General features: G+C 39.0%; 1 protein-coding gene across 3 annotated transcripts in view; it reads right to left on the reverse strand.

Moving 5' to 3' along the window:
• COL19A1 (collagen type XIX alpha 1 chain) overlaps positions 1-24,759 on the reverse strand; it is a 1,105,372-nt gene that overhangs the window by 601,168 nt on the left and 479,445 nt on the right. For all 3 annotated transcript variants that reach the window (XM_077487416.1, XM_077487415.1, XM_077487417.1), the window contains exons 14-15: positions 4,719-4,772; positions 745-780 (exon numbers count right to left, since the gene is read on the reverse strand). In XM_077487416.1, coding sequence (XP_077343542.1) covers positions 745-780; positions 4,719-4,772 — 90 coding nt within the window. The remainder of the gene's footprint in view (positions 1-744; positions 781-4,718; positions 4,773-24,759) is intronic.

The raw sequence follows: 24,759 nt of genomic DNA on the forward strand, positions 1-24,759 counted from the left end.
CTCTATCCTTCTTGTGAAAAGAACCATCCCAGCTGTGATGCCTGGTTTAATTCCCCAGGGTTTCTCGGATGGCTTGGTGCGCTTGAACCATCCAGCAATGAGGTCTCTGAACCCTCAGGCCTTCAGGTTTTGGTTCCTGCTCTCCATCAGTCCCACCCCTGCCCTAACAAAATAATGATTGGGCCAGGGTCATATACACTGCCTGCACTCCAGTCCCCTTTCCAGAACATTTCTTAGGCAAAGCAAGGGAGGGTTTTCCAGGGCAGAGTACAGGTGGTCACACCCCCCTCTATTCTACTACTCCTCCCAAACCAAATTCACAACCTAAACAAACAAAAGGGTAAGGCACTGCCAATTTTTCCTAATTCAATCTGATGTTTTGAGGAAATCTAATCTTAAGCAAAGTCGACAAAGTCGAAAATCGACCGGTTCAGGAGGAACTGACTGACTTTCAGTCCATGTGTACTGCTGTCTGTTCAACAAAAACTGGTCTAACGACTGGCTTCTGTTGAATGGTAATGATGGAAAATCAGCATTTGGTACAACAATATTATGAGTTCACTCTCTGATATATAACTAACTGTTAAGTGTAAGAATTCCACAATATGTCAGTATACTTCTTTCAAGTCTGCTGGTACAAGAAGTCCATTGGTTGGTCAATGTGAACAGTCTCACCTAGTGCATGAAATTCAGGTGAATAAAAAAAAACTAGTGAATTTATAGCCTTCATTTATGTATACTTACAGGCAATGCTGCTGGACCAGGTGGTCCCATTTGACCCTTTAAAAGAAAAGAAAAAATATAAAAATTGTTTCTATTTTAGGAGTAATAAGGCTTAAATATGATTCAAACTATTGTTCTGTTATAATGATAATCCTAATTTCTTTGGCAAATTTAATCTAAATATTTCTCTGCCAGACAAGATGTTTGTGCCAAAGGACTTTATTAGCCTTTAAACGGAAGATAATTACCAATTTTAATACTCTAGTCAAGTAGACAAGTGTTATTTGACTGTAAGACACCAACAAGTATTGAACATTTTGCTCCTACCAGTGATTAACATACATAAAAAATTGGGGTTGATGGATTATTACCTTAAAGTGGTCTTTTCTTGATACCAAGTTTGGTCTGGGTAAGGCAAGGTCACCTTTGACTTTACACTAAACTGTTTTTACAGATATGACCTGATCTTGAAGTCTTAAAGAAATTAAGCAGCATATGATAAAGTATAATCTAATCAAAACTGAACCTTTAATTTGTGGTGGCTGGTAGAAAATTTCACTAGCCACTAACTGATTTTGTCTCTTTAGGATTCAGGATGCCATACATCTACACCGGAGATCAAAATATAGAGAACATCCTATAATTTCCTAAATTTCAAGGTCACTGCTTAATCCTATTTGAAATTACCTAAACAGGAGAAAAAGAGCAGTTTTGTTAAGCATATTTCATGATTTACATATATTTTGTAGCACAGAATAATAAACTTCAATGAGATTTGAAAAAGAACATTGATCAAAATTAGAGAACACTTTCAGATACCTCTGAGTTTTTGGTGTTAATCTGGCACATTGTGCTAATTTATTTTATTATCTGACAAACCCTATTTAACTGACAGCCTAACTTTCCAGTTTTCACTGACTCTGCAAGAGGGTGAGCTGTTCTAAAGTGACTGAAACCCTCTGGCAGCAGGTTGTCCAGATGAAGGCCACATGAATGACCCTTTTAGCCATAGCAAGAGAAGTTCATTATTCCAAATTTGTAATTTCTAGAAGATTACATCTTTACAATGTCACCAACTCATTCAAGTCCCCCAAGAAGGCTGGTCATCCATAAAAAAAGACAAATGCAAGCAAGGACAGGTTAATGCAGAGAATCTCAATGAGCAATTGGTTCAACACTGCAGCTGCGATAACTCGCCAGTTCAGCGCTGAACAGATTAAGGATCTGTCTCATCATTCAGTGTCTCACGGTTTAAGAAAATTTGGACTGAAAGTCCACTCTGCAGTGACCAAACCTCTCATTAGCAGAAAGAATCAAAAGGCTAGACTAACCTTTGCTGAGGAGCATGTTGAGTGGACAGAGACTGGTCCAAAGTTCATTTTAGTGATGAATAGTGATGAAAGGGTCTAATGGGAAACATGTTGTTTGTCGTCAAACTGGGAATAGACTGAAAGGCAAGTCAGTGAAAGGTGGAGGGGGAAGTGTCATGGTTTTGGGGATGTTTTCTGCAGTAGGAGTTGGGCCTCTTATATAGCTACATGGCAGAGTGAATGAAAATGTTTATCAGAGCCTTCTTCGACAACATGTGGTTCACCCAATCAGCCAGCAATTTTTATGGACGTCAGTGCCACCTGTCACACAGCAAAAAGGGTAAAGCAGTTCCTTGAAGCTGAAAACTTTAAAACAATGAAATGGACTTCCCAGATCCTGATCTAAACCCAATAGAAAACCCCTGGAAAATCCTTGGCGACAAAGTTATGGCCAAGAAACCCACTACAGTGACCGAACTGTGGAAAAAACTGGAAGAAGAGTGGAACAAAATCACACCAGAGCAGTGTGGGAGATTAGTGATATCCTGTGCCCGCAGATGTGCTTAAGTCATTCAAAGCAAGCCCCCCCTACTAAATGTTGATTGTTGTAATCTTCAGACAATTTAGTTGTAATCTTTCTCCGCTACAGTCATTGCTGTTCTCTAATTTTCATCATTGTGCCTTCTACAAAATAAGAGTTTTTTGTTGAAGTGCCCTGGTTATTTTGAAAAACACTGTTCTATTAGCAAGGTATAGTCACAACAAAAATTCCATCTAATGTTCAGCAAAGAAGATTACATTATTTCTGAAAAAATCAAGTGTTCATAAATTGTCCTCTAATTTTGATCGCCAGTGTTTTCAAGCCTGTCTATGTATATATTTATATTAAGAAAAATGAGATGGAGTAGATTTGCTAATGATAAATGAGCTGTTCACACGACAAGGGGATTTGCACTTTTCAAGGAAATTTTTCCCAGATCATATAAAATGTGGTGAAATTTCACTTTGCAAATAATAATCATGTGCAAAGATAATAAAATAAGAGCATTTTTGTTTGCACACAACTGAATGATGGAATCCAGCAGAGCTTCACCGTATTCACTAAGGTCTGGGGAAAACTCCCTTGCAAAGTGACAATTTGCCTTTAGTAAATCAACTCCAACGGGTATTTTGAGGCACCAAGTTATGAAGTGTAGAATAGGGGTATTATAATGGATGGATCTCCTGGAGCACCTAGGACATAAAATAAACTTGTGGTTCATTCAATTCTCCAGCAACAAAGAAACTATTGGAATGTAATGATCTGTTTAACTGCTTGCTGACCGCCTGCCACAGTTGTACTGCCGCAAGGTGACACAGCCGCTCAAATCAACGTACCTGTACGTCGTTCGGTGCACTAGCCCCAGAGGGGGAGCCAATCAGGTCTGGTGGATGCAATGTCCTCCAGCCACCCACGATCTTTCTCCACAGAGGCAGAACGTAAACAAGGAAGATTGCTGTTCTGACAGGGGAGGACAGAGATCTTTTCTTCCTACTAAGGAACAAGGGTCTCTGTGTTTTCCCTGCTAGTCCATCCCCCACACAGTTAGAAATCACTCCCAGGGAACACACTTAACCCCTTGATCGCTCTTGATGTTATACCCCTATCCTGCCAGTGTCATTAGTACGTTAACAGTGCATATTTTTAGCTCTGATCACTGTAATAATGTCATTGGTTCCCAAAAAAGTGTCAGTGTCAAATTTGTCCGCTGCAATATCGCAATCCCATTAAAAATCACAGATCACCGCTATTACTAGTAAAAAAATAAATAAATACAAAATTCCATAAAAATATCCCATAGTTTGTAGATGCTATAACTTTTGTGCAAACCAATCAATAAACACTTATTGGGATTTTTTTTTAACAAAAACATACATATTGGCCTACAATGATGAAGAAATTTGTTTTTTTACATTTTATTATTGGATATGTTTTATAGCAGAATGTAAAAAAATATATATTTTTTTCAAAAAATAAAAACCACAGAGGTGAGCAAATATCACCAAAAAAGCTATATTTGTGGGAAAAAAAGAACAATTTTATTTGGGTACAGCATCGCATGACCGCAAAATTGTCAGTTAAAGTAGTCAGTGCCATATCGCAATAAATGGGCTGGTCAGGATGGGGGTAAAACCTTCTGGTCCTTAACTGGTTAACAGAAAACTGTTTAGATATGTTTACATGCCTATATGCAAAAACAGTTGGAGATTCAGTAAACTGTGGCACCAAATGCAATTTTTTTATGTAACTTTGCTGAATGAGAGTAGGGTAGGTACAGTGTATATATATATATATATATATATATATATATATATATTATTGCTGTGCTATAAAATAAATGCACTACAGAAATCTATAAAAAAATTTACGTTTATATTTTAATAGCACCCAATAATACTAGAGAAACATGGACAAAAACCCTTTATGCCATTATCTGTTAAATTACATTCAAGGTCCATACCAATAACATGCATTGTTAACATCCAGTGAACCGTGTAAAGTGCATAAAATTGTGTATAAATACTGATATGATGTTTTAGCCACTCTTGCATTCTTCGTAAATAAGAATCCTTGAAACAATGATTGCTTTTTTATATAACAATTATTTTCTTTGCCACTGAAATTTAATGGAAAGTATACTCTACCTTTTCTCCCTTGGGGCCAATTGGACCTGGAAGGCCTGGAATTCCATCCAAACCCTTTGAAGAGAAAAAGAAAAGAGTTTATATATATATATATGTATATATATATATATATATATATATATATATATATATATATATATATATATTTGGAAACTGCATATATTACTACTGAATTATTAACATGGCGATAATAATAAGAACAACTTAGATGTTCTGTACCCTCCAATCTTCATTCCACAGATCACAGTAAGTGGAAATATAGAGACAGGCTGGCACTAAAATGATAAGCAACATCTGTGCATTGGTGGATGCAGAGCATTAAATCAGCAAGTGTTCTAAATACTAAATATCTGTGCAACTTCTCTTCTTGCTAAAATTACATTAATTTACCATCTGGAAGAAGCATCATTTAGAGTTATGAGATTTTAAATACCCACTTGAATTAAATTAGTGTAGGAATAAATAGTTCTGATTTAGCTGTTAGTTGGCCTTTAACAAGCTCACAAAATGCTTCATGAGGTAAATTGGAAGTTTAAGTCCCCTTGTTCATCTATAAACCTTTTAAACTAAAATAAAGTACTGTTTTTTTTTCTTCTCATGGGTTTGTTTTATTTGTCATATTATTGACGTTTGGAGATATTTTTACAATAAAGATGAGGTTTTGCTGAAAAGAAAAATTTGCTCAATCAGAAGTAGGGATGGGTGAACAGTTCAGCCTGAGCATAAGTTTGGGCCGAACATTGGTTATTCGGACGTCCGGCGAACACCAAACAATATGCGGTTTCCGTGGCAAATTCGAAAGCCACAGAACACCGTTAAAGCCTATGGGACACTAACATGAAAAACAAAAAGTGCTAATTTTAAAGGCTTATACCGCGTACACATGAGTGGATTTCTTGTCAGACTGAACTCCGAAGGACTTTTCAACGGAGTTCTGACAGAGTTCCGCCAAATGGACTTGCCTACACACGATCACACCAAAGTCTGATCATTTAGAACGCGATGGCGTACGACGGGACTAGAAAAAGGAAGTTCAATATCCAGTAGCCAATAGCTGCCCTTTGCATCGTTTTTGGTCCGTCGGAACAGCATACAGACGAGTGGTTTTCTCGATAGGAATTGGTTTCCGGAGGAAAGATTTGAAACATGTTCTACTTCTAGGTTTGTCAGAATTTTCTGCTGGAAAGTCCGGTCGTGTGTACAGGGCATTATATGCAAGTTATTGTCATAAAAGTGCTTGGGGACCTGGGTCCTGCCCCAGAGGACATGTATCAATGCAAAAAAAAGTTTTAAAAATTCGTTTTTTTTGGGGAGCAGTGATTTTAAAGTGAAACAATAAAAATGAAATATTCCTTTACATATCATGCCTGGGGGGTGTCTATAGTATGTCTGTAAAGTGGCGCAGTTTTCTTATGTTTAGAACAGTACCACAGGAAAATGAAATTTCTAAAGGAAAAAAATCATGTAAAACTGATGGTGGCTGTAATGAATTGGGTCTCAGCAATAGAGATCAAACTCATTGAATAAAATGGCCTTGTTTCCCCCACAATTCAGTACCAGGTTCTTTGAATCTGGTATGAATAGTAAGGGGAACCCTGAACCAAAAATGTAAATAAATTGCATGGGGGTTCCTTCCAAAATCCATACCAGGCCTTTCAGGTCTGGTATGGAAATTAAAGGGAACCCTGCGAAAATGTTAAAAACATATGGCATAGGGGTCCCCCAAAATCCATACCAGACCCTGCAGCCTGGCAGGACATAGGAAAACAGAGGGGATGAACAGTACCAGCCCATATGCCCTCAACATAAGGAGGATGCTTTGGACTAGCCCCCTAAAGCACCTTGTCCCCATGTTGATGGGGACAAGGGCCTCATCCCCACAACCCTTGCCCGGTGGTTGTGAGGGTATGCGGGCAGGGGGCTTATCAGAATCTGGAAGCCCCTTTAACAAGCCTCCCCTCTATGTGAATTGGTAACGGATACATTGTACCCCTACAATTTCACACAATAAGTGTCAAAAATAATAAAAAAAGATGGTCTGCCAGGACATGGATTTTGGGGGGACCTCTACGCCATTTTTAAAAAAAATTGACGCAGTTTTCCTGTGTTTAGAACACTACCGCAGCAAAATGACATTTCTAAAGGAAAAAAAGTAATTTAAAACTGATAGTGGCTGTAATAAATTGTCGGCAATATAGAAGAAACTCATTGAAAAAAACTGCATGGGTCCCCCCAGTCCATTACCAGGCCCTTTGGGTCTAGTATAAATATTAGGGGAGCCCTGAACCAAAAATTTAAAAAAATTGTGTGGGGGCCCCCCAAAATCCATACCAGGCCCTTCAGGTCTAGTATGGAAATTTAGGGGGCCCTGTGCCAAGTTTAAAAGAAAATGGCATAGGGGTCCCCCCAAAATCCATATCAGACCCTTCAGGGTCAAATTTATGTTCGGGTTCCCCTAATATTTATACCAGACCCAAAGGGCCTGGTAATGTCATTTTGCTGCGGTATGGAAAACTGCTCCATTTTACAGGCATACTATAGACACCCCCCAGGCACGATATTTAACCACCTCAATACAGTGCACTTATACCCCCTTCCTGCCCAGACCAATTTTCAGCTTTCAGAGCTCTTACAGCTTGAATGACAATTACTCAGTCATGCAACACTTTACCCATATGAAACTTGCGATCCTTTTTTTCACACACATAGAGCTTTAATTTGATGGTATTTAATCACTAGTGGGTTTTTTATCTTTTGTGCTATAAATAAAAAAAGACCGTAAATTTTGTGAAAAAAATGCTTTTTTCTTTGTTTCTGTCATAAAATTTTGCTAATTAGTAATTTTTCTTCGTACATTTTGGCCAAAATGTATACCGCTACATATCTTTGGTAAAAATAACCCAGATTAGTGTATATTATTTGGTCTTTGTGAAAGTTATAGACTCTACAAACTATGGTGCCAATCACTGAAAATTGATCACGTCTGATCAGGCCTTCAGTACATCTGGTGTATCTCATTTCTTGAGACACTAACAAGTTGGGAAAGTAAAAATACCCCCCAAATACCCCTTTTCAGAAAGTAGACATTTCAAGGTATTGAGTAAGTAGCATGGTGAGTTTTTTAAGTTGTATTTTTTTCCCACAATCCTTTGCAAAATGAAGATTTTTTTTTTTTTTTTACAAAATTGTCATATTATCAGGTTATTTCTCACACACAGCATATGCATACAACAAATTACACCCCAAAATACATTCTGCTACTCTTCCTGAGTATGGCGATACCACATGTGTGAGACTTTTACACAGCCTGGCCACATACAAAGGCCCAACATTGACGTGGAACTTTTAGGCGTTCTAGGAATTGCCCACAAAATTACCCCATTTTGGAAAGCAAACACCCCAACATATAAACTATGAGGCAGAATGAGTCTTTTTAAACGGTTAATTTTTTTCCCAGAAGTTTTTGGAAACGTGGAAAAAAAATGAAAATGCATTTGTTTTACACAAAGTTGTCAATTTATAATATATCTTCAACACATAGCATGTATATAGCAAAATTTACACCCTAAAACACATTCTGCTACTCTTCCTGAGTATGGCAATACCACATTTGTGATACTTTTACATAGCCTGGCCACATACAGAGGACCAACAATGAAGTAATACCTTCAGGCGTTCTAGGAGCATAAATTACACATCTCATTTCATTCCTACCTATCGCACTTTTGAAGCTGCTTGAGCACCAGGACAGTGGAATTACGCACAAAATGACCCCATTTTGGAAAGCAAACACCCCAACGTATATTCTATGAGGCATGGGCTGCAGATAGGTACTCTGGTACTCTGATGGGCTGGTGAAAAGTACTCGGGTACTCTAATGGGCTGGTGACATGTACTCGGGCACACTGGTGGCCTGGTGACAGGTACTCGGTTACTCTGATGGCCTGGTGACAGGTACTCGGTTACTCTGATGGGCTGGTGACAGGTACTTGGGTACTATGAAGGGTAGTGACAGGTACTCAGGTACTCAGATGGACTGACAGGTACTCGGGTACTCAGATGGACCGTGACAGGTACTCGGGTAATCAGATGGACTGTGACAGGTACTCGGGTAATCAGATGGACTGTGACAGGTACTCAGGTACTCAGATGGACTGTGACAGGTACTTGGGTACTCAGATGGACTGTGACAGGTACTCGGGTACTCAGATGGACTGTGACATGTACTGGGGTATTCTGATGGACTGTCACAGGTACTCGGGTACCCAGTTGGATTGTGACAGGTACTCAGGTACTCTGATGGATTGTGACGGGTACTCAGGTACTCGGATTAACTGTGACAGGTACTCAGGTACTCTGATGGACTGTGACAGGTACTCAGATGAACTGTGACAGATACTTTGATGGGTGGTGACAGGTACTTTGATGGGTGGTGACAGGTCCTCTTTATTGGGGGGGAAATCCGTGTGTGTTGGTATACACTGTAAGCGGTAATGAGATGTATACAGCAATCTCCTTCTCTCGATCGGTGTGCAAGGAGGAGAACCCACGGTTTATTGATCGGCTGTGATCCTTTCACGTGGTAAACAGCCACTGGCCAATGGCTGTTTACCACCGTCAGTGACGAGCAGTGTTCCCGGGAACACGCCCCCACCAACGTGCATGGGCATCGCGCTCCCGATCGCGCTCATGTGCTGTGCAAAGTGGGGCCGTACAACCTGTGATCGGCCGTGATGAAGATCATGTGGTAAACAGCTATGCCCAATGGCTGTTTGCCCCCCTCAGTGGTGAGCCGTGTCTCCGTTACCCGCCGCCACCGAAGGAACAGGGATGCGTGTGCATTCCCTGTTAAAATGGGAGGCCGTCATATGACGGCCAGCGGGCGGCAAGCTGTTAAAAGAATATTTCATTTTTATTGTTTCACTTTAAGCATTATTAAAATCACTGCTCCCGAAAAACCTGTCCTGTTTAAAACTTTTTTTGCATTGATACGTGTGCCCTGGGGCAGGGCCCGGTTCCCTAAACACTTTTATGACAATAACTTGCATATAAACCTTTAAAATTAGCACTTTTGATTTTTCATGTTCGTGTCCCATAGACTTTAACAGTGTTTGTTCGTCCAAATTTTTTGCCTGTTCAGATGTTCTGGTGCGAACCAAACCAGGGGGTGTTCGGCTCATCCTTAATCAGAAGATGTTCAGAAAACCAGTTTACTCAAGATTAGATTGCTTAATGCATTGTGCATACATTTAAGTATATTTTACATTTGGAGAAACATTTGGTTTTTGAATTACATGATCATCTAAACGAGAATAGATAGGTATAGATAGGTTATGTTGAAGTAAAGAAGACTTAAAGGAACCAAATTCTCCTCACATCTATTTTAGCTTCTATACTTTCTCACTAGTCTCAAAGGCCTACTCCACACTAGCCATGATTTCCTTACACTGCACTAATGATGACCAATTAGATTGTAACAGTGATATGCAGTTTGGGATCATTTGTTTTATAATTAAATGTTGTATCTTTGTTGCAAACCAGCAATTCTAATGGCAAAGCTGGCCCAGAAATATGAAACATTATTTGTATTGCTCTACTCATTAGCCTTAAAGTGGTTGTAAACCCTTACAGACCACTTTAACAGGTAAGCCTAGATTAAGGCTTACCTATAGGTGCAAGAAATATCTCCTTAACCTACACGTTAAGGAGATATTTTCCTAAAAACGGGCACCAATGTCTATGGCGCTTGCGCGAGAGCAGGCGCACTGAGCGTGCCGCTAGTGAATGCTATCTTGACGTCACCGCTGGCTCCCACACGCATGCGCCAGAGTGACGTCCTCACTGCTCCAGCCAGTCACAGTGCCATAGCAGCGATACCTGGAAGTCACTCCGGGTATCATGGCAGCGATGGAGGAGGTGAACGAGGGTTGCTTCGGGGGCTTCAATCTCAGGTAAGTAATTCATAATGAGCTAGTATGCTATGCATATTAGCTCATTATGCCTTTGTCCTGCAGGGTGTTTTTTTTTTGAGAGGGTTTACTTCCTCTTTAAAGCCTAACTAGAGCAATTTCTCTACCCCAACACTCTTGTTGATACATTAAAAACTTTTCTACATACCCTTTTTCCAGGGGACTTCCGTCCAATCTCCTAATTTTACAGTAGAAAGATCATGAAGATTTTTGTGCAATGAATAAGCATTGATGTGTGAAACATGTTTACAGCCTGTCCTGGGATGTTGTGTGTGTTTCGTGTTTTTTTATTTGGAAATATTCAATCAATTCAATGTTTTATCCACTTTGGAGTGGCCCATCTTCATCATCTTTCTACATTGACCACGGCTGTGGACCGAGCTGGCACCGGTTACAGGTTCTCTTAATACTCTTCTGTCCATGGCAGTGGGAGGATCCTAAACACATTGTTCTCCTGTGAACCCAGGGCAGCTGGATGACATACCCCAAGTAGGTTACCCAGAGGAAGAGCACCATCCAGTTAAGAAAATGAATTACTGTAGTGGACAGAGCCAGAAACTCGGTGAGTATTGCATCCAGAGCTTGCCATTTTTATTTTAACTTTATTTGTGAAATCATTTTGGTTACATTTTACATTAAGCTGAATTAGACCTGCACTTTACCCATCCCCAGTGGCATATGTTTAACTTTTCTTTGCACCTCTGATGCTCTGTTCAATGCTGAGAAATAAGGAAAATTCATGGTATTTTCAGGTATTAAGGAGCATATGACTCAACTCATGTGAGTGACATGTTGGACCAACACAGGCAGTACAATAGCTATAGGAAAAGTATGTCTTCGGCCATACAGGGCATTACTTTGCTACTAGAAAGTGGCGGAGGAGCAAAAAGGAAGGAAGTATATGCTGCTAGGGAGGGCTATGCACAGGTTCACTTTAACGTACACCTGCTACAAGAGCTATGGAAGTTACCAATGCTCTTTTGAAAATGTTAGTAACCTGGTCGCTTCTAATTCAATGCTTTTGTATCACAAACCCAGAACTAGTATAATATAAGTGAGTGTCTCAAAAGTGTAGGTGTTCCTGTTTCTCTTCTTTTCCTGGGCCTGTGAGTCAAAAAAGATATAGGCAATGGATCAACATGATTGCCAAGGAATCAGTATCCTGATAAAAGAAGTTAACAATGACAGCTCCATAATTCTCTCATGCTAGGTGTAATTTAAAATAAATAAACCTCTACGTTTGTAATAGAAGTGTTGATATGGGAATACCTTCTGTTTCTACCTTATATAGGCTCTGTTGTAGTTTGCATTATCATCTATAATATATATATTTTTTTACTTGTTTTTTGTATGCTTCAAAGCTATTAGAATGTTTGTATACTGCAATTAACATGGTATACAAAGTATAGTTAAATTTAAACCTACTAAAAAAAAGTTGGATGAGGATCTACAGAATCATTAAAGAGGAAGTAAACCCTGATGAGTTTACTTCCTCTTTCATTCCCTGCAAAGGTGTAGCATAATGGACTACTATGCATCACATAGCAGTCCATTATGTGTCACTTACCTGACACAGGAGCCAGCGAAGTCACCGCTGTCCCCTATAGTCGGGAGCATCCATCTTCTTGGTGGGTCTCGCTGCTCCGCCGCTGTCATTCGGCGAACTCCACGCATGCGCACGGGAGCCACCACTTGCGGCATATCACCGTTGACAGCGGCACGCTCAGTGCGCCTGCGCGCCGCTGTCTACGGTGCATGCGTCGTAGACAGCGGTGCCTGTCTTTCGGCAAATATCTTCTAAACCATGTAAGTTTAGGAGATATTTCTTGGACCTACAGGTAAGCCTTAATCTAGGCTTACCTGTAGGTCAAAGTTGGTTGTAAGGGTTTACAATCACTTTAAAGGCTAAGTTTACTTTTTTGGAATATATTACATGTTATACCCGTATTTACGTTGTAACATGTAACTTGTTCCTATGTATCTCCCTCACACCCTGAGTTTCCTGATGACACTATGCGTGGGTTCTGCTTTTCCTTCGCAGCTGCTCTCACATTTAAATTTGGTGTGGTTGTGTGGCGCTATGGACTTTCAATGGACTATGAGTACAGTAATCAGTGCCCTCACAATCCACTGACATTTCCTCCAGCTTTCTAACTGAAAGCCCCATACAGGCATGACTACAAAGCTGGGGAAGTGTTTGCAGGCTCCTGTAGAAAAAAGAATAAAAGCACACTTTTTTTCCTGCAAAATGTGTGCATGTATTATTTTATTAAAGGTGAACCTAGCCTTTAAAATGTCAATCCGCTTAGAGCTGATATTTGAGTTTTTGGTTGATGCTGAAGCATAAAACCTCTGACAGGTCTTACAGACCTTCGAGACAATACTAATGAAATATCTTTGTTTAGACCTGCTGTTCTCTGGTAAGGAGAAGAGGTGACCACAGGCCATTTTTATTTTTAAAAAATTGTTTATTGACATTATAGGTATGGCTTTTTTTTTTGCAAGGTGTATAGGGAATTTTAGTTAGAGAGCAAGAGAGATAGAAAGGGGTTGATTTACTAAAGGCAAATAGATTGTGCACGCTGCAAATGCAGTTGCTCCAGAGCTTAGTAAATGCGAAGAAGCTCTGCTGACTTCCATTATCCAATCATGACATATATTTTTTTCCTTGGGTATTCTTTGCAAAATGAAGTTTACCCCATTTACTAAGCTCTGGAGCAACTGCACTTTCAGAGTGCAAATACTTTTTGCAAAGTGTACAATCTATCTGCCTTTTGTAATTCAACCCCACAGAGTCTGAGCCAAACAGCTTCTGCTATGATCACTTCAAGCGGTTATATTGTCCGCTTGGTCAAGGTAAAAAAAGAACCTTTGAGTAGCTCTTCATCCAATCCCCCTCCCTAAATATTACTACATCGATCTAGCATTGTGCCTGTCTGCAGCTTTTCTCTACCCCCTCTTACAGGCTTGACTAAGATCAGTGAGAGCATGCGGGCCCTGCTGTTGTCAGCAAAATCCTCTGAGGAGGGAGGAGAGGTAAGGACCAAGCCGCGCTGTGTGTGTCTTTGGACACACACAACCCGGCACAGGAGCGAGCCTGCACTGGTGCCATTATATGAAGCATAGTGCCGGTGGTGGCATGTGGTGAAGAGGCGAAGCTGAAAGCACCAGCGGGGGACCCCAGAAGAGGTGGTTGGGGGCCATTCTGTGCAGAGCAGGTAAGTAAAATCTCTTTTCTAGTTTAACCACTTGCCGACCAGCCACCAAATATCGTTATACGGCGGCAGGACGGAACGTTCCCACAAATTGCCAAAGGTGTACGTCGGCTCCTCTAAGGAGGCATATCAAACGTGCACACGTGCTGTAAGTCTGGGATACGATGGGCATGGTGTGCAGCCGTGATGTCTGCCAGCCACCCACGATCATGGGAACGAGAGCCAGAATGGGGATCTACCAATGTAAACAGACAGATTTCCATTCTGACAGGGGAGTTAGAGAGAGATCTGGTGTTCCTAGTGATTAGGAACAGCGATCTTTCACCTCCTCCAGTCATCCCAGCCCCCATAAAGTTAGAAACACTCTCAGGGAACCTAACCTAACCTTTTGATCTCCCCCTAGTGTTAACCCCTTCCCTGACAGTGACATTTATACAGTAATCAGTGGCTATTTTTAGCTCTGATCACTGTATAAATGTCAATGGTCCCAAAAAAGTGTCAAAAGTGTCCAATCTGTCTGCCACAATGTCGAAGTCTCACTAAAAATCACAGATCACCGCTATTACCAAAAATAAAAAATAAAATAAGTAAAATTACACAACTATATCTCCTATTTTGTAGACGCTATAACTTTTGCACAAACCAATCAATTTATGCTTAGTGCAATTTTGTTTACCAAAAATATGTAGAAGAATATATTGGCCTAAACTGATGAAGAAATTTGTTTATTTAAATTTTTTGGGGGGATACGTATGATCGCAAAAACAAAAAAAATATTATTTTTTCCAAAATTGTTGCTTTTTTTGTTTATAGCGCAAACAAATACCACCAAAAGAAAGCCCTATTTGTGGGGAAAAAAAGGATATCAAAAATCTTTTGGTCTGAAGGGGATAACAAAATAAAAAAACTAGACTTTTTCTACCACTTTGAGATCTAACTAAGGATGGAAAAATGCCAAAGATTATATGAACTCAAAAAAATGTGGACTATGCCAGTTGTATATATTAATATATATTAATATCTGATGTATTATATATTTATTCATGCACAATGTATTCACTCTTCAGTCATGCACTTTTAGTCACTCTTGTGTGTTGGAAGTTTATTCATGAATGGGCTGTCATGATACAACATATGTTAACAAGCAAAATAGGGTAAATAAACATGTGTGCTTAGCGCAGTGCACTGAATGGGCCAGTGTGAAGTCAGCTTATAGGTCAATTCACACTTCTGAGTGTGTTAACATTAATTGTTTTTGTGCATTGACAGAGTCCAAAATCTGATTCAGCACTGCATAGAAGCCAATCAGCTTTCGGGTTTTATTGTCAAAGTGTAATTGAACAAGCTGAAATTAGAAACGAATGGCAAGGCTAGGGGAAACAACCTTATGTAATGTTGCTTCACCCTGTGGCAACTAGGGGCGCCTGCTGCTTGCCCCCGGTGCCGATGCGAGTGCCCAGCGGTCGCAATCACCGCCGGGCTCCTGAGATTGCTGGTGACACACCGAGAACCGGGATCTGTGTGTAAACACAGTTTCTGGCTCTCTGAGGGGAGGAGAGACTGATCATCTGTTCATACAAAGTATGAACAGCGATCTGTCATCTCTCCTAGACAGTCCCCTCCCCCCTTCAGTTAGAACACAAAGGAAACACAATTAACCCCTTGGTTGCCCCCTAGTTTTAACCCCTTCCCTGCCAGTGACATTTTTACAGTAATCAGTGCATTTTTATAGCACTGATCGCTGTATAAATTCCAATGGAAAATGTGTCAAAAGTGTCAAAAGTGTCTGATATGTCCACCATAATGTCACAGTCCCGATAAAAATTGCAGATCGCTGCCATTACTAGAAAAAAAAAATAATAATAATAAAAATGCAATAAAACTATCCCCTATTATGTATAAGCTACAACGCTTGTGCAAACTGATCAGTATACGCGTATTGCATTTTTTTTTTACAAAAAATATGTAGAAGAATACAAATCGGCCTAAACTGAGGGAAAATGTTTTTTATATATTTTTGGGGGATATTTATTATAGCAAAAAGTTAAAAAAAAAGTGTTTTTTTTTTTTTTTTTTAAATTGTCACTCTTTTTGTTTATAGCCAAAAAATTAAAACCGCAGAGGGGGTGAAATACCATCAAAAGAAAGCTCTATTTGTGGGAAAAAGAATGTCAATTTTGTTTGGGTGCAACGTCGCACGACCGCACAATTGTCAGTTAAATCGGCGCAGAATAGCAAAAAGTGCTCTGGTCAGGAAGGGGGTAAAATCTTCCGGGGCTGAAGAAACAGCATTCCACAATACACAATGGGGGTTATTTACTAAAAGAAAATCCACTTTGCACTGAAAGTGCACTTGGAAGTAAAGTCGCTGTAGATCTGAGGGGGACATGCAAGGAAAATAAAAAAACAGCATTTTACCTTGCACATGATTGGATGATAAAATCAGCAGAGCTTCCCTTCATTTCAGATCTACCCCTTAGATTTAGAGCGACTACATTTCCAATGCAAAGTGGATTTGCCTTTCGTAAATAACCCCCAAATGTGTTTATATCTAAGCAATTTGTGTGCTGAAGGGCAAATATGTTCCTTTAAACTGTATATGTGTATCAGAGTCCTATTTAGAGTGGATAGCAATATACCCCCTTTGTGCATGCAGTAATGTGTGTCATACTGTATGTTAATGCATGCATCTATGCAAACACAATAGTGCAAAGAGACTCCTAATGTTGTTTAGTGTGCTGTATGTCTGCTGCTGTAAGTTTAGGAGCAATCATGTGACTATTTGACATGCTGCAGAAATTGGGACTCACTTAGCCTCCTAGTTTTAATTCAGCTTGTTTTAGTTTACTGACTATTTTCTGTTAAAGCTGTTTTTAATCAGTGTTATTCTTTGTATTCCTCTTTCCATAACCATTTTGATAATCCTGGACTATGCCAGCGAGGCAATCCTGAGAGCCAGAACTTTGGAGCTGTTTCACAAATAAACCCATCTTTCACCATCTACTTGTGGCACAGTGAAATAATAGAGGTTGATTTACTAAAAGCAAAATGGGTTTTCACTTAGCAAGGGAAGTTGCACTTTGCAAAGGAATTTGTGTCAGAGCTTAGTGAATGTGGTGAGTTTTACTTTGCAAAGAATGGCCAATCCAAACGCCAGGAAAATACAAAAAAAATATATAATTTTTGCTTGCACATGATTGAATGATGAAAGCCAGCAGTGCTTCACCACAGTTGCTAAGCTCTGAGGAAAATGCCATTGCAAAGTACAACTTTCCTTGCAAAATAAACAATTTGCCTTTCGTAAACAATGACCTAGTGTCTACTAATAATATTTCTGTAAAGGGATATCTTAAAGAGGAACTGCAGTCTGCTCACATAATTTGTAATAAAAAATATCTTCCCTCCAACCAATTATTTTATCTATGCAGGCATACCCCACTTTTAAGTACACAATGGAGTTTATTTAATAAAGCTAGGAAGTGCCAAATCAGGCTCACTTCTGCATAGAAACCAATGAGCTTCTAACCCCAGCTTGTTCAATTAAGCTTTGGTAATAAAACCTGGAAGCTGATTGGTTTCTATGCAGAAGGGAGCCTGATTTTGCACTTTCTAGCTTTAGTAAATAAACCCCATTGTGTACTAAAAAGTGGGGTATGCCTGTACTTAGATTCTGTACTTGCCAAATATGCTGCAGAAATCTCCCTCCGCTGAGTCTGGCTGCAGCCATTTTAACTGTGAGTAGCTGAAGCGGCTGCCTGTTCACTTCCTGGATTTACACAGAAACCCACCTATAACTCTGCAGCTCTCATGGGCTCTCTTATGACTCACCCCCCTCTGTTCCTGGCAAACTCTCCCAAGAGTCAGAGAGAGAGACAGAACTGTGCATAATGTCACAAGCCTAGGTTAAAGCGGAAGTAAACCCATCCATAAAACAGTTTCATTTCCGGCACGTGCCGTAAATGTAACACTACCATTGGTTGTGCCCCCAACCAAACTGTCAAGCAATCCAATGGCTAGTGTCTAAACTGATCACATGTGCAGCATCATGGCAGTTGTAGATTAAACAGAGGCAAAGATGGCAGCTTCCTCGGCTGAAAATGATAGGCGGGTTTACTTACACTTTAATGACCAGAGAAGAAACAGGAAGTGGGCAGTATAAGGTATTTACTGGCAGAAAAATAAATGTTTTACTATCCAAAGTTAAAACAATAAGGGCAGAAGATTTAATAGATGAGAAGATGAAAAAAATGACTGAAGGTCCGCTTTAAGTTTAATTCCCTTTTTCCATGCAAAATAAAAGTCATTGTTAGTTAGATATAACCATTTGAAACCCAGCTCATTATTTTAGCGGCTGTATAAAATGTTAGATTTCCCTTGCAGATGCTATGTATTGCAACAGCAGTGTAACAGCTGCAACCAGCTGAGATTATTGCCTTACAGTAACAGCACAGTCTCCTTAATATAACACATTACATTCTGTCAGATTTAGCAGTCATACGTGATTGTGGAATTGGTAAAACTAGGATTATGTTTCAGCAGGGATAACAAAACATAGATCAGAGTTCGCAACTTAACCCAACAATTGGCACTAAGCATGCAAGTGAATATGTGTTAACATGGACAGCAAAGCTCAAATAACATTCAGATGACTTTTCTCTAACATTTTTTTCTAGATAAATGCTGGCATATAAGGCAAACTTTGGCATTAAGACTGACATCTCAGATGATGTTCCTGAAGAACACTTCAAGACTTTTCAATTTTGTCTGTGCTTTTTTTTTTTTTATATATATTTCCTATAATTCTTCTGACTTTGTAAAGTGGATTTGCACCTGTGATGTTTGTCACTTCACAATAGGCTATACATAATGATTCCTTGGATAGATGCAGACCTGGAATTTTATAATTGCTAATGACAGACTCTTCTGTTAAACTCTGAAGCAACTGTTAAACAATAATAATATTTAGCTTCTGCCTGTCAGACTTTTAAACCCTCATTATGTTTTTCATAATAACTTGTACTTAAATATTGATAATCAGGGAGATATGCAAAATCAAACTCAAAGGTCCATAAAAAAATCACGATTCTCTGCTTAGTTATAAGAAAGAATCATAGGCAACCAATGGGTCTACAGTTATCACTGAACTACAAATCCCAAGGCATTGATTATACTCATTGTTCAGGTAGAAAAAACACACTTTGGGAATTTATCATGGGTGTTGTATATAATTCCATTGGGAAACAGCACCAAAAGGGACATTGCTTGCACCCAATTTATGTACCTGTCATAAATTATTTTACTTTTTACTTTTCTCTTACTTACTCATGCACAATTCAATATGTATGGGAGAGAAGTGGGATAGGTTACATTTTGGTCTATCCAAGTGTGGAAGGTGTTATTACTGCCCATATGTGATTGAAGGAAGTTTTCTGACTCCCTCTACACTACAGGATGGAAACTTAAATTAAATGTCTCCATATGCCAGACACTTTGTTTTGAAACATAATGGCAACATGGATTGAAAATGGGTGTGGTTAAGATGGTCCCTGATGATCTCCAGTGGATCCAAGTGGATTTAGGACCCTTTCCAGGTTTAAATGAAAGAGTTATTTTTAGCCCATTTTTGTAGTACATTTATCTTTATCATGAGGAGGTATTATTTATGTCGTTTGTGGAATATATATTTTTCTAATTTTGGAGGTGCACTTATGCAGCCTACAGTTTTCCTCTTCTTGGGAACCTTTCTTTGGAAACTGTCTTGGTATTTAAGGATGGGGTTTATCAGTTTGGACTAGGCAGTCTTTAAGGGAAGTTGAGATAACAACTAAACCTGTTTGAAGATGCCAAGTCTTGCCACATTTGATCCTGTGGTAGTGCTCCCTATAACCTTCTACGATAGATAGATTTTTGCCTCTGCATTTGAAATGAAGCCTTTACCACTTGAAAGTTTATTTGAGAGAGTGGACTTTTATGTATGTTTTTTATCCTTTGGTCATCTGTCTTATGGTCTCCAAGTAGTTCCTGTAGATATCTAAGCCATAAATATGTGGTCTTGGTGATTCCTGTAGTAATTTGTATGTGGACTCTATACTCTATACTAACAACCACAGGTTAAATCCGCCTAGAGACCTGAAGATTAAATACATTTCAAAATTTGCTGTCTTGGAGTCCCTGTAAAAAACAATGTATGTTTGTCTCTACATCTTCTATTACAGGTTAAAGCCACCAATACAGTATGTGGTCTTGGTGGTCCCTGTAGAAGCCTATGTGTTGATATTCTCTTCTTTGACATATTACAGGCTAAATGCATCTTGAAATTCCTTTACAACTGAAATACTTTATTTTCTTGTATAACGTTTATACAGTACCTTCAGATCTGCTATGGCACCATAATCTGCTGACTTCAGCTCATGGATTCAATTGTTATGCTGGAAGAGTTTGCCATTTAAAAGCTCTTTTGTGATCTTGGTCCTCCCTAACCTGTTGTTAAGGATTTATAGTAATATTTCTCTTATGGATGAAGCAGATTACTTAGCATACTTTTGACTGGCTGTTCTTTAGCTGTTTTACTCACTTAAGAATTATTTATAATGGCATTATTAGAAGCAGTTTTTATGGGATTTTATTTATTTATTTATTTTTTATTTTTATTTTAAGGGATTTTTATTATTTTGAGAGAGTACCACCACTATTCTTATATGACTAATAAAGTACATTTATGTATATATATATATATATATATATATATATATATATATATATATATATATATATATATATATATATATATATATATATATATATATATATACACACACACACACACACACACACTCACACACACACACACACACCAATACAGCCCTAGAAGGTAAACATTTAGAGAATTGGTCTGAAAGGGAACTCAGAGTTCCCCATTGGACTCCGCTCACCCAGTGAAAGTTATTTTTCAAATATGGACATCATCTGTATCCCCATTTACATTTAACATAATCTCCCAGCCAACAGGTGAATATGGCCAGGGATACAGCTCTGTACAGGAAGCCGTCACATACATGATATGTAGCTTCCCAGCACAAGAACTGCCTGCTGTGAGTACTGGCATACTTTTGTATGTGAGTTCAGAGCTGGTCATAGTTACTGCCAGTTTCCTAATTTGAAAACTGGTGGTAATTCTGTAAGAATTTGTCGCTGCCACAGAAACAGATTCATAAAGTGAAAGAAATAAGGACTACCTTTAGACACTGCACATCGGTAATGTTTCTGACACTAGTTCAAACTCTTGCCAGAATTTGGTGCAGGTAGTTTTTAAGGGAATTAAAACCAGAAAAGTGATATTAGGGCTGTTTTGAATTTAACTGTAGTTTCTGGTCCTAACTTGCTGATTGCCTGTTGTTGAGTTAAAAACAAATAAAGTACATACAAATTTGAAGTTAGTAGATGCTCGTAAGCAAATGGTGACCCTTCAGCAAACCTCCCAGACTTATTTTCTATTTTTCCAAAAAATCAAAATGTTAAAAATAGTTACCTATCAGAGATACCAGTTTGACATACACATTTATGTAGGAACTCTGTCTTAAGCTGGAGTGTCCCTAGTTACATTTTGCATTTGCTTTACTAGCTAAGCTTTTGTTTGCTTTTTTTTGTTCTCTGCAGATTTTTCCTAAGCTCAATGTATTGATTGCTTTTGTCTGCTACTGTCAAGGTGTCTCCAGTAGTCAGTGTGGAAAGAATCAATAATTGAGTTATGAATATTTATCCACTGCAGTTAGTCACTGAAGGCTTCATTCATTGGTGTAAGGGAAGGTAATATACTGTATGTTTGGAGAAACCCTCCAGAGTGTTCTTTTTCCCTGTGGACTCTGCCACAGGCAGAACCAGTGTTAATGTTCTACCAGATATCAGTTGCCCCGCTGCAGTGAGAACTGAAGTAATATTTCTTCTTGGATTAAGTTTTTTTCATGAATCTTCTGTGTTGAATAGTGCACAAGTAGAGCTAAGGAGATGCTGCTGCTGCTGGACATTGCAAAACATAATCACTGCTTACAAAATTAGGTACCTGTGGATACTATCAAAGCGTCAAAGGGATTGTTCAAAGAGAGAAAAATGCATTGCAGCTTAAGAGACTGTGACTGCTCTTGAAGGGTCATAGATTTCCTAATTAGCCAAGACTACAAAAGCTCAGAGAAAGTCAAACACAAGCTACAGTAAATTAGATTGGGAACAGATATTTACCCGACAACCTGAGTGAACCAAATTTGCTACTATCTTTTTAGAGTACCCTGCATCTCCAACTCTCTCTCCCAAAACTAAAGTCAGCAATAAAGTCACAAAAAGCCTAAAGTGATTGGCACCCAACTTATACACCCCTCTATACACCAAGGATCCATTCCTGATAGTATTTGTGTCCAGGAGAGTAAGTACTATGGTATTCAGAGATGTCATGGATGTCATGGAAGTGGTGCGAGATACACAAGTTGGTATACCGACAGCACTGAAGAATTATAATAAACCGCGCACCCTACTGTTTTAAACATTAACATCATAAAATGCAAAAAAAGTGTAATATCATAAACGACCACTAGATGTCACTAGCAGATTTGCATGGGTTAAATACCATAGATGAACTTGCAAATTGTACCACTAAAGTGTTTGTAAACAAATATACATAAATTATATACATAAATAGAAATACATGCATGGTTTACATCTTTGACAATAAAAGAAGCCAGTTTGATCCAAAAATGTGATTCTATTTTGGATCAAACTGTTTACAAAAATGTAAACTATGCAAAACTACAAGGAAAAATAAAAGGAAAATAGATACATTTAAATAATTTACTACGGGAAGGGAATATGATATTGAGAAGTTCATTACTTGTAAATCGACCCATGTAACCTGCATGTAATGAAAGGGTTCCCAAAACACAGCCTTTCAACACTCTCTTTAGGGTACATCATAGGGACCTAAGTCTAGCTACTTTCTTTGGAATCGACAGGCGGGAGGGGGCAACATGACCCAAAGAATAATGGAAAACGAAACAGAGTGGATTTTTAAATTAAACAAACTCAATCCTGCAGGTATTATTGTAGATGTAAGTTTAAATAGTTTTCTAATTATTAGGTTGTTATTTTATTGTTATTTTAATTGTTATTTTATTGTTTTATTGGTTATTGTTTAATGGAAGTGTTCCAATTGGATTTAATCCGTTTAAAACATTATAGGCATCCTTTGGGCAATATCCCACATCACCACAAGATGGTGTATTAATTTATATAACATTGGGAGTCGATATTCTTCTCGTCTCCACTAGAGACTGTATGCCAATTAGATCTACTATAACTAAGATCCATTATTCAACTTTAATTATTCAGAGTATTCAGTATTAGACTAATGTAGCATAATAAAGTTAGATATTGATCTAAATTTTGTATTGGAAACTCTAGTAGGAGTTTTGTGTTCATTAATTGGAAGGAGGAAACTTTTGTTTGGATAGCCTTGATGAGCAGCAGTAAAAAACTATGGAAGCAGTATCTTTCACATTTCTTGAGGGTGGCAAGATTCCCCAGATTGGAGACATAGCTATTAGGGGAAAAACTATGGCCATATGCTGCTTGTATTCATTTTGTTTATCCTTGCGGATCTACTTCTTTGTGATGTATGACACCTATATATACGTCTGCAGAATGGCTCTCCTGGGCCAAACCCCATATGGGTACGTTGAACCCCTAGATAGCGCACGCACCCACTGCACAGCGGGGAGCCTGATGCGCGTGACCGGCAGGCAGGGTCACCGCTGGCCATGCGCGATTGCAGGCACAAGAGCCTGCATGGAGATTAGTGTGTGTAAACACACAAATCCCTGTTCTTTCAGGGGAGAGGAAACACTAAGATACTAAGTAGGAACATCAATATGCCTTCTCTCCCAGTCAGTCACATACCCGTACAGTTAGAACACATCTAGGGAACACACATTTAACCCCTTGATAGCCCCTAGTGTTAACCCCTTCCCTACCAGTGACACAGTAAACAGTGCATTTTTATAGCACTGATAGCTGTATAAATGTCAATGGTCCCAAAAATGTGTCAGAAGTCTCCGATCTGTCTGACGCAATGTTGCAGTACTGCTAAAAATCACAGATCAGTGCCATTACTAGTAAAAAAAAAATGCATTTAAAAATGCCATAAAAATGCCATAAATATATCCTATAACTATTGCACAAACCAATAAATATACGCTTATTGTGATTTTTTTTACCATAAATATGTAGAAGAATATAATGAAAAAATAAATAAGCAAATTTAGTTTGGGTACAGCATTGCATGACCGCGCAATTGTCCGTTAAGCGGTGCCAAATTGTAAAAAGTGCTCTGGTCAGAAAATCTTCTGGGGCTGAAGTGGTTAAGTAAGTGATTGTCACCACATTTTCCAACAGGTAGTGTCCCCACACATCTTTGCTGAACACCTGGAGGGCTTCCCAGATCGCTTTCAACTCCCTCCAATTGGCTGACCTACAGGCTTCCTCCTTGGACCAAGAGACCTGGGCCATCCTGATGCCAAAGTATATGATGTTTGCTCTAAACATGTATATATATTTTTTGGTTTAGTGATACAAATATTATTACAAAATACTGATTATGTTTGTACATTGGCCTAAAATGTGTGGCTTGATCTGTACTTTTTTTTATACTTTCAATAAATGATTGTCTTCTCCCCTCAAGAGTTGCATTATTCGCCGCGGCCCTTGTTCTGGGAGGGCATCATATGATGCCCTCTCAGCCCACCGGGGGGTGCGTGCATGCCACTGGTGGCAATTGCATGCACCTGCTGTTCCACTGGGGACACAATGTGTGTG

This window comes from Lithobates pipiens, unplaced genomic scaffold (genome assembly GCF_037356315.1).
Source record: "Lithobates pipiens isolate NorthernLeopardFrog02 unplaced genomic scaffold, aLitPip1_a1.2 Scaffold_18, whole genome shotgun sequence".
NCBI lineage: Eukaryota > Metazoa > Chordata > Amphibia > Anura > Ranidae > Lithobates > Lithobates pipiens.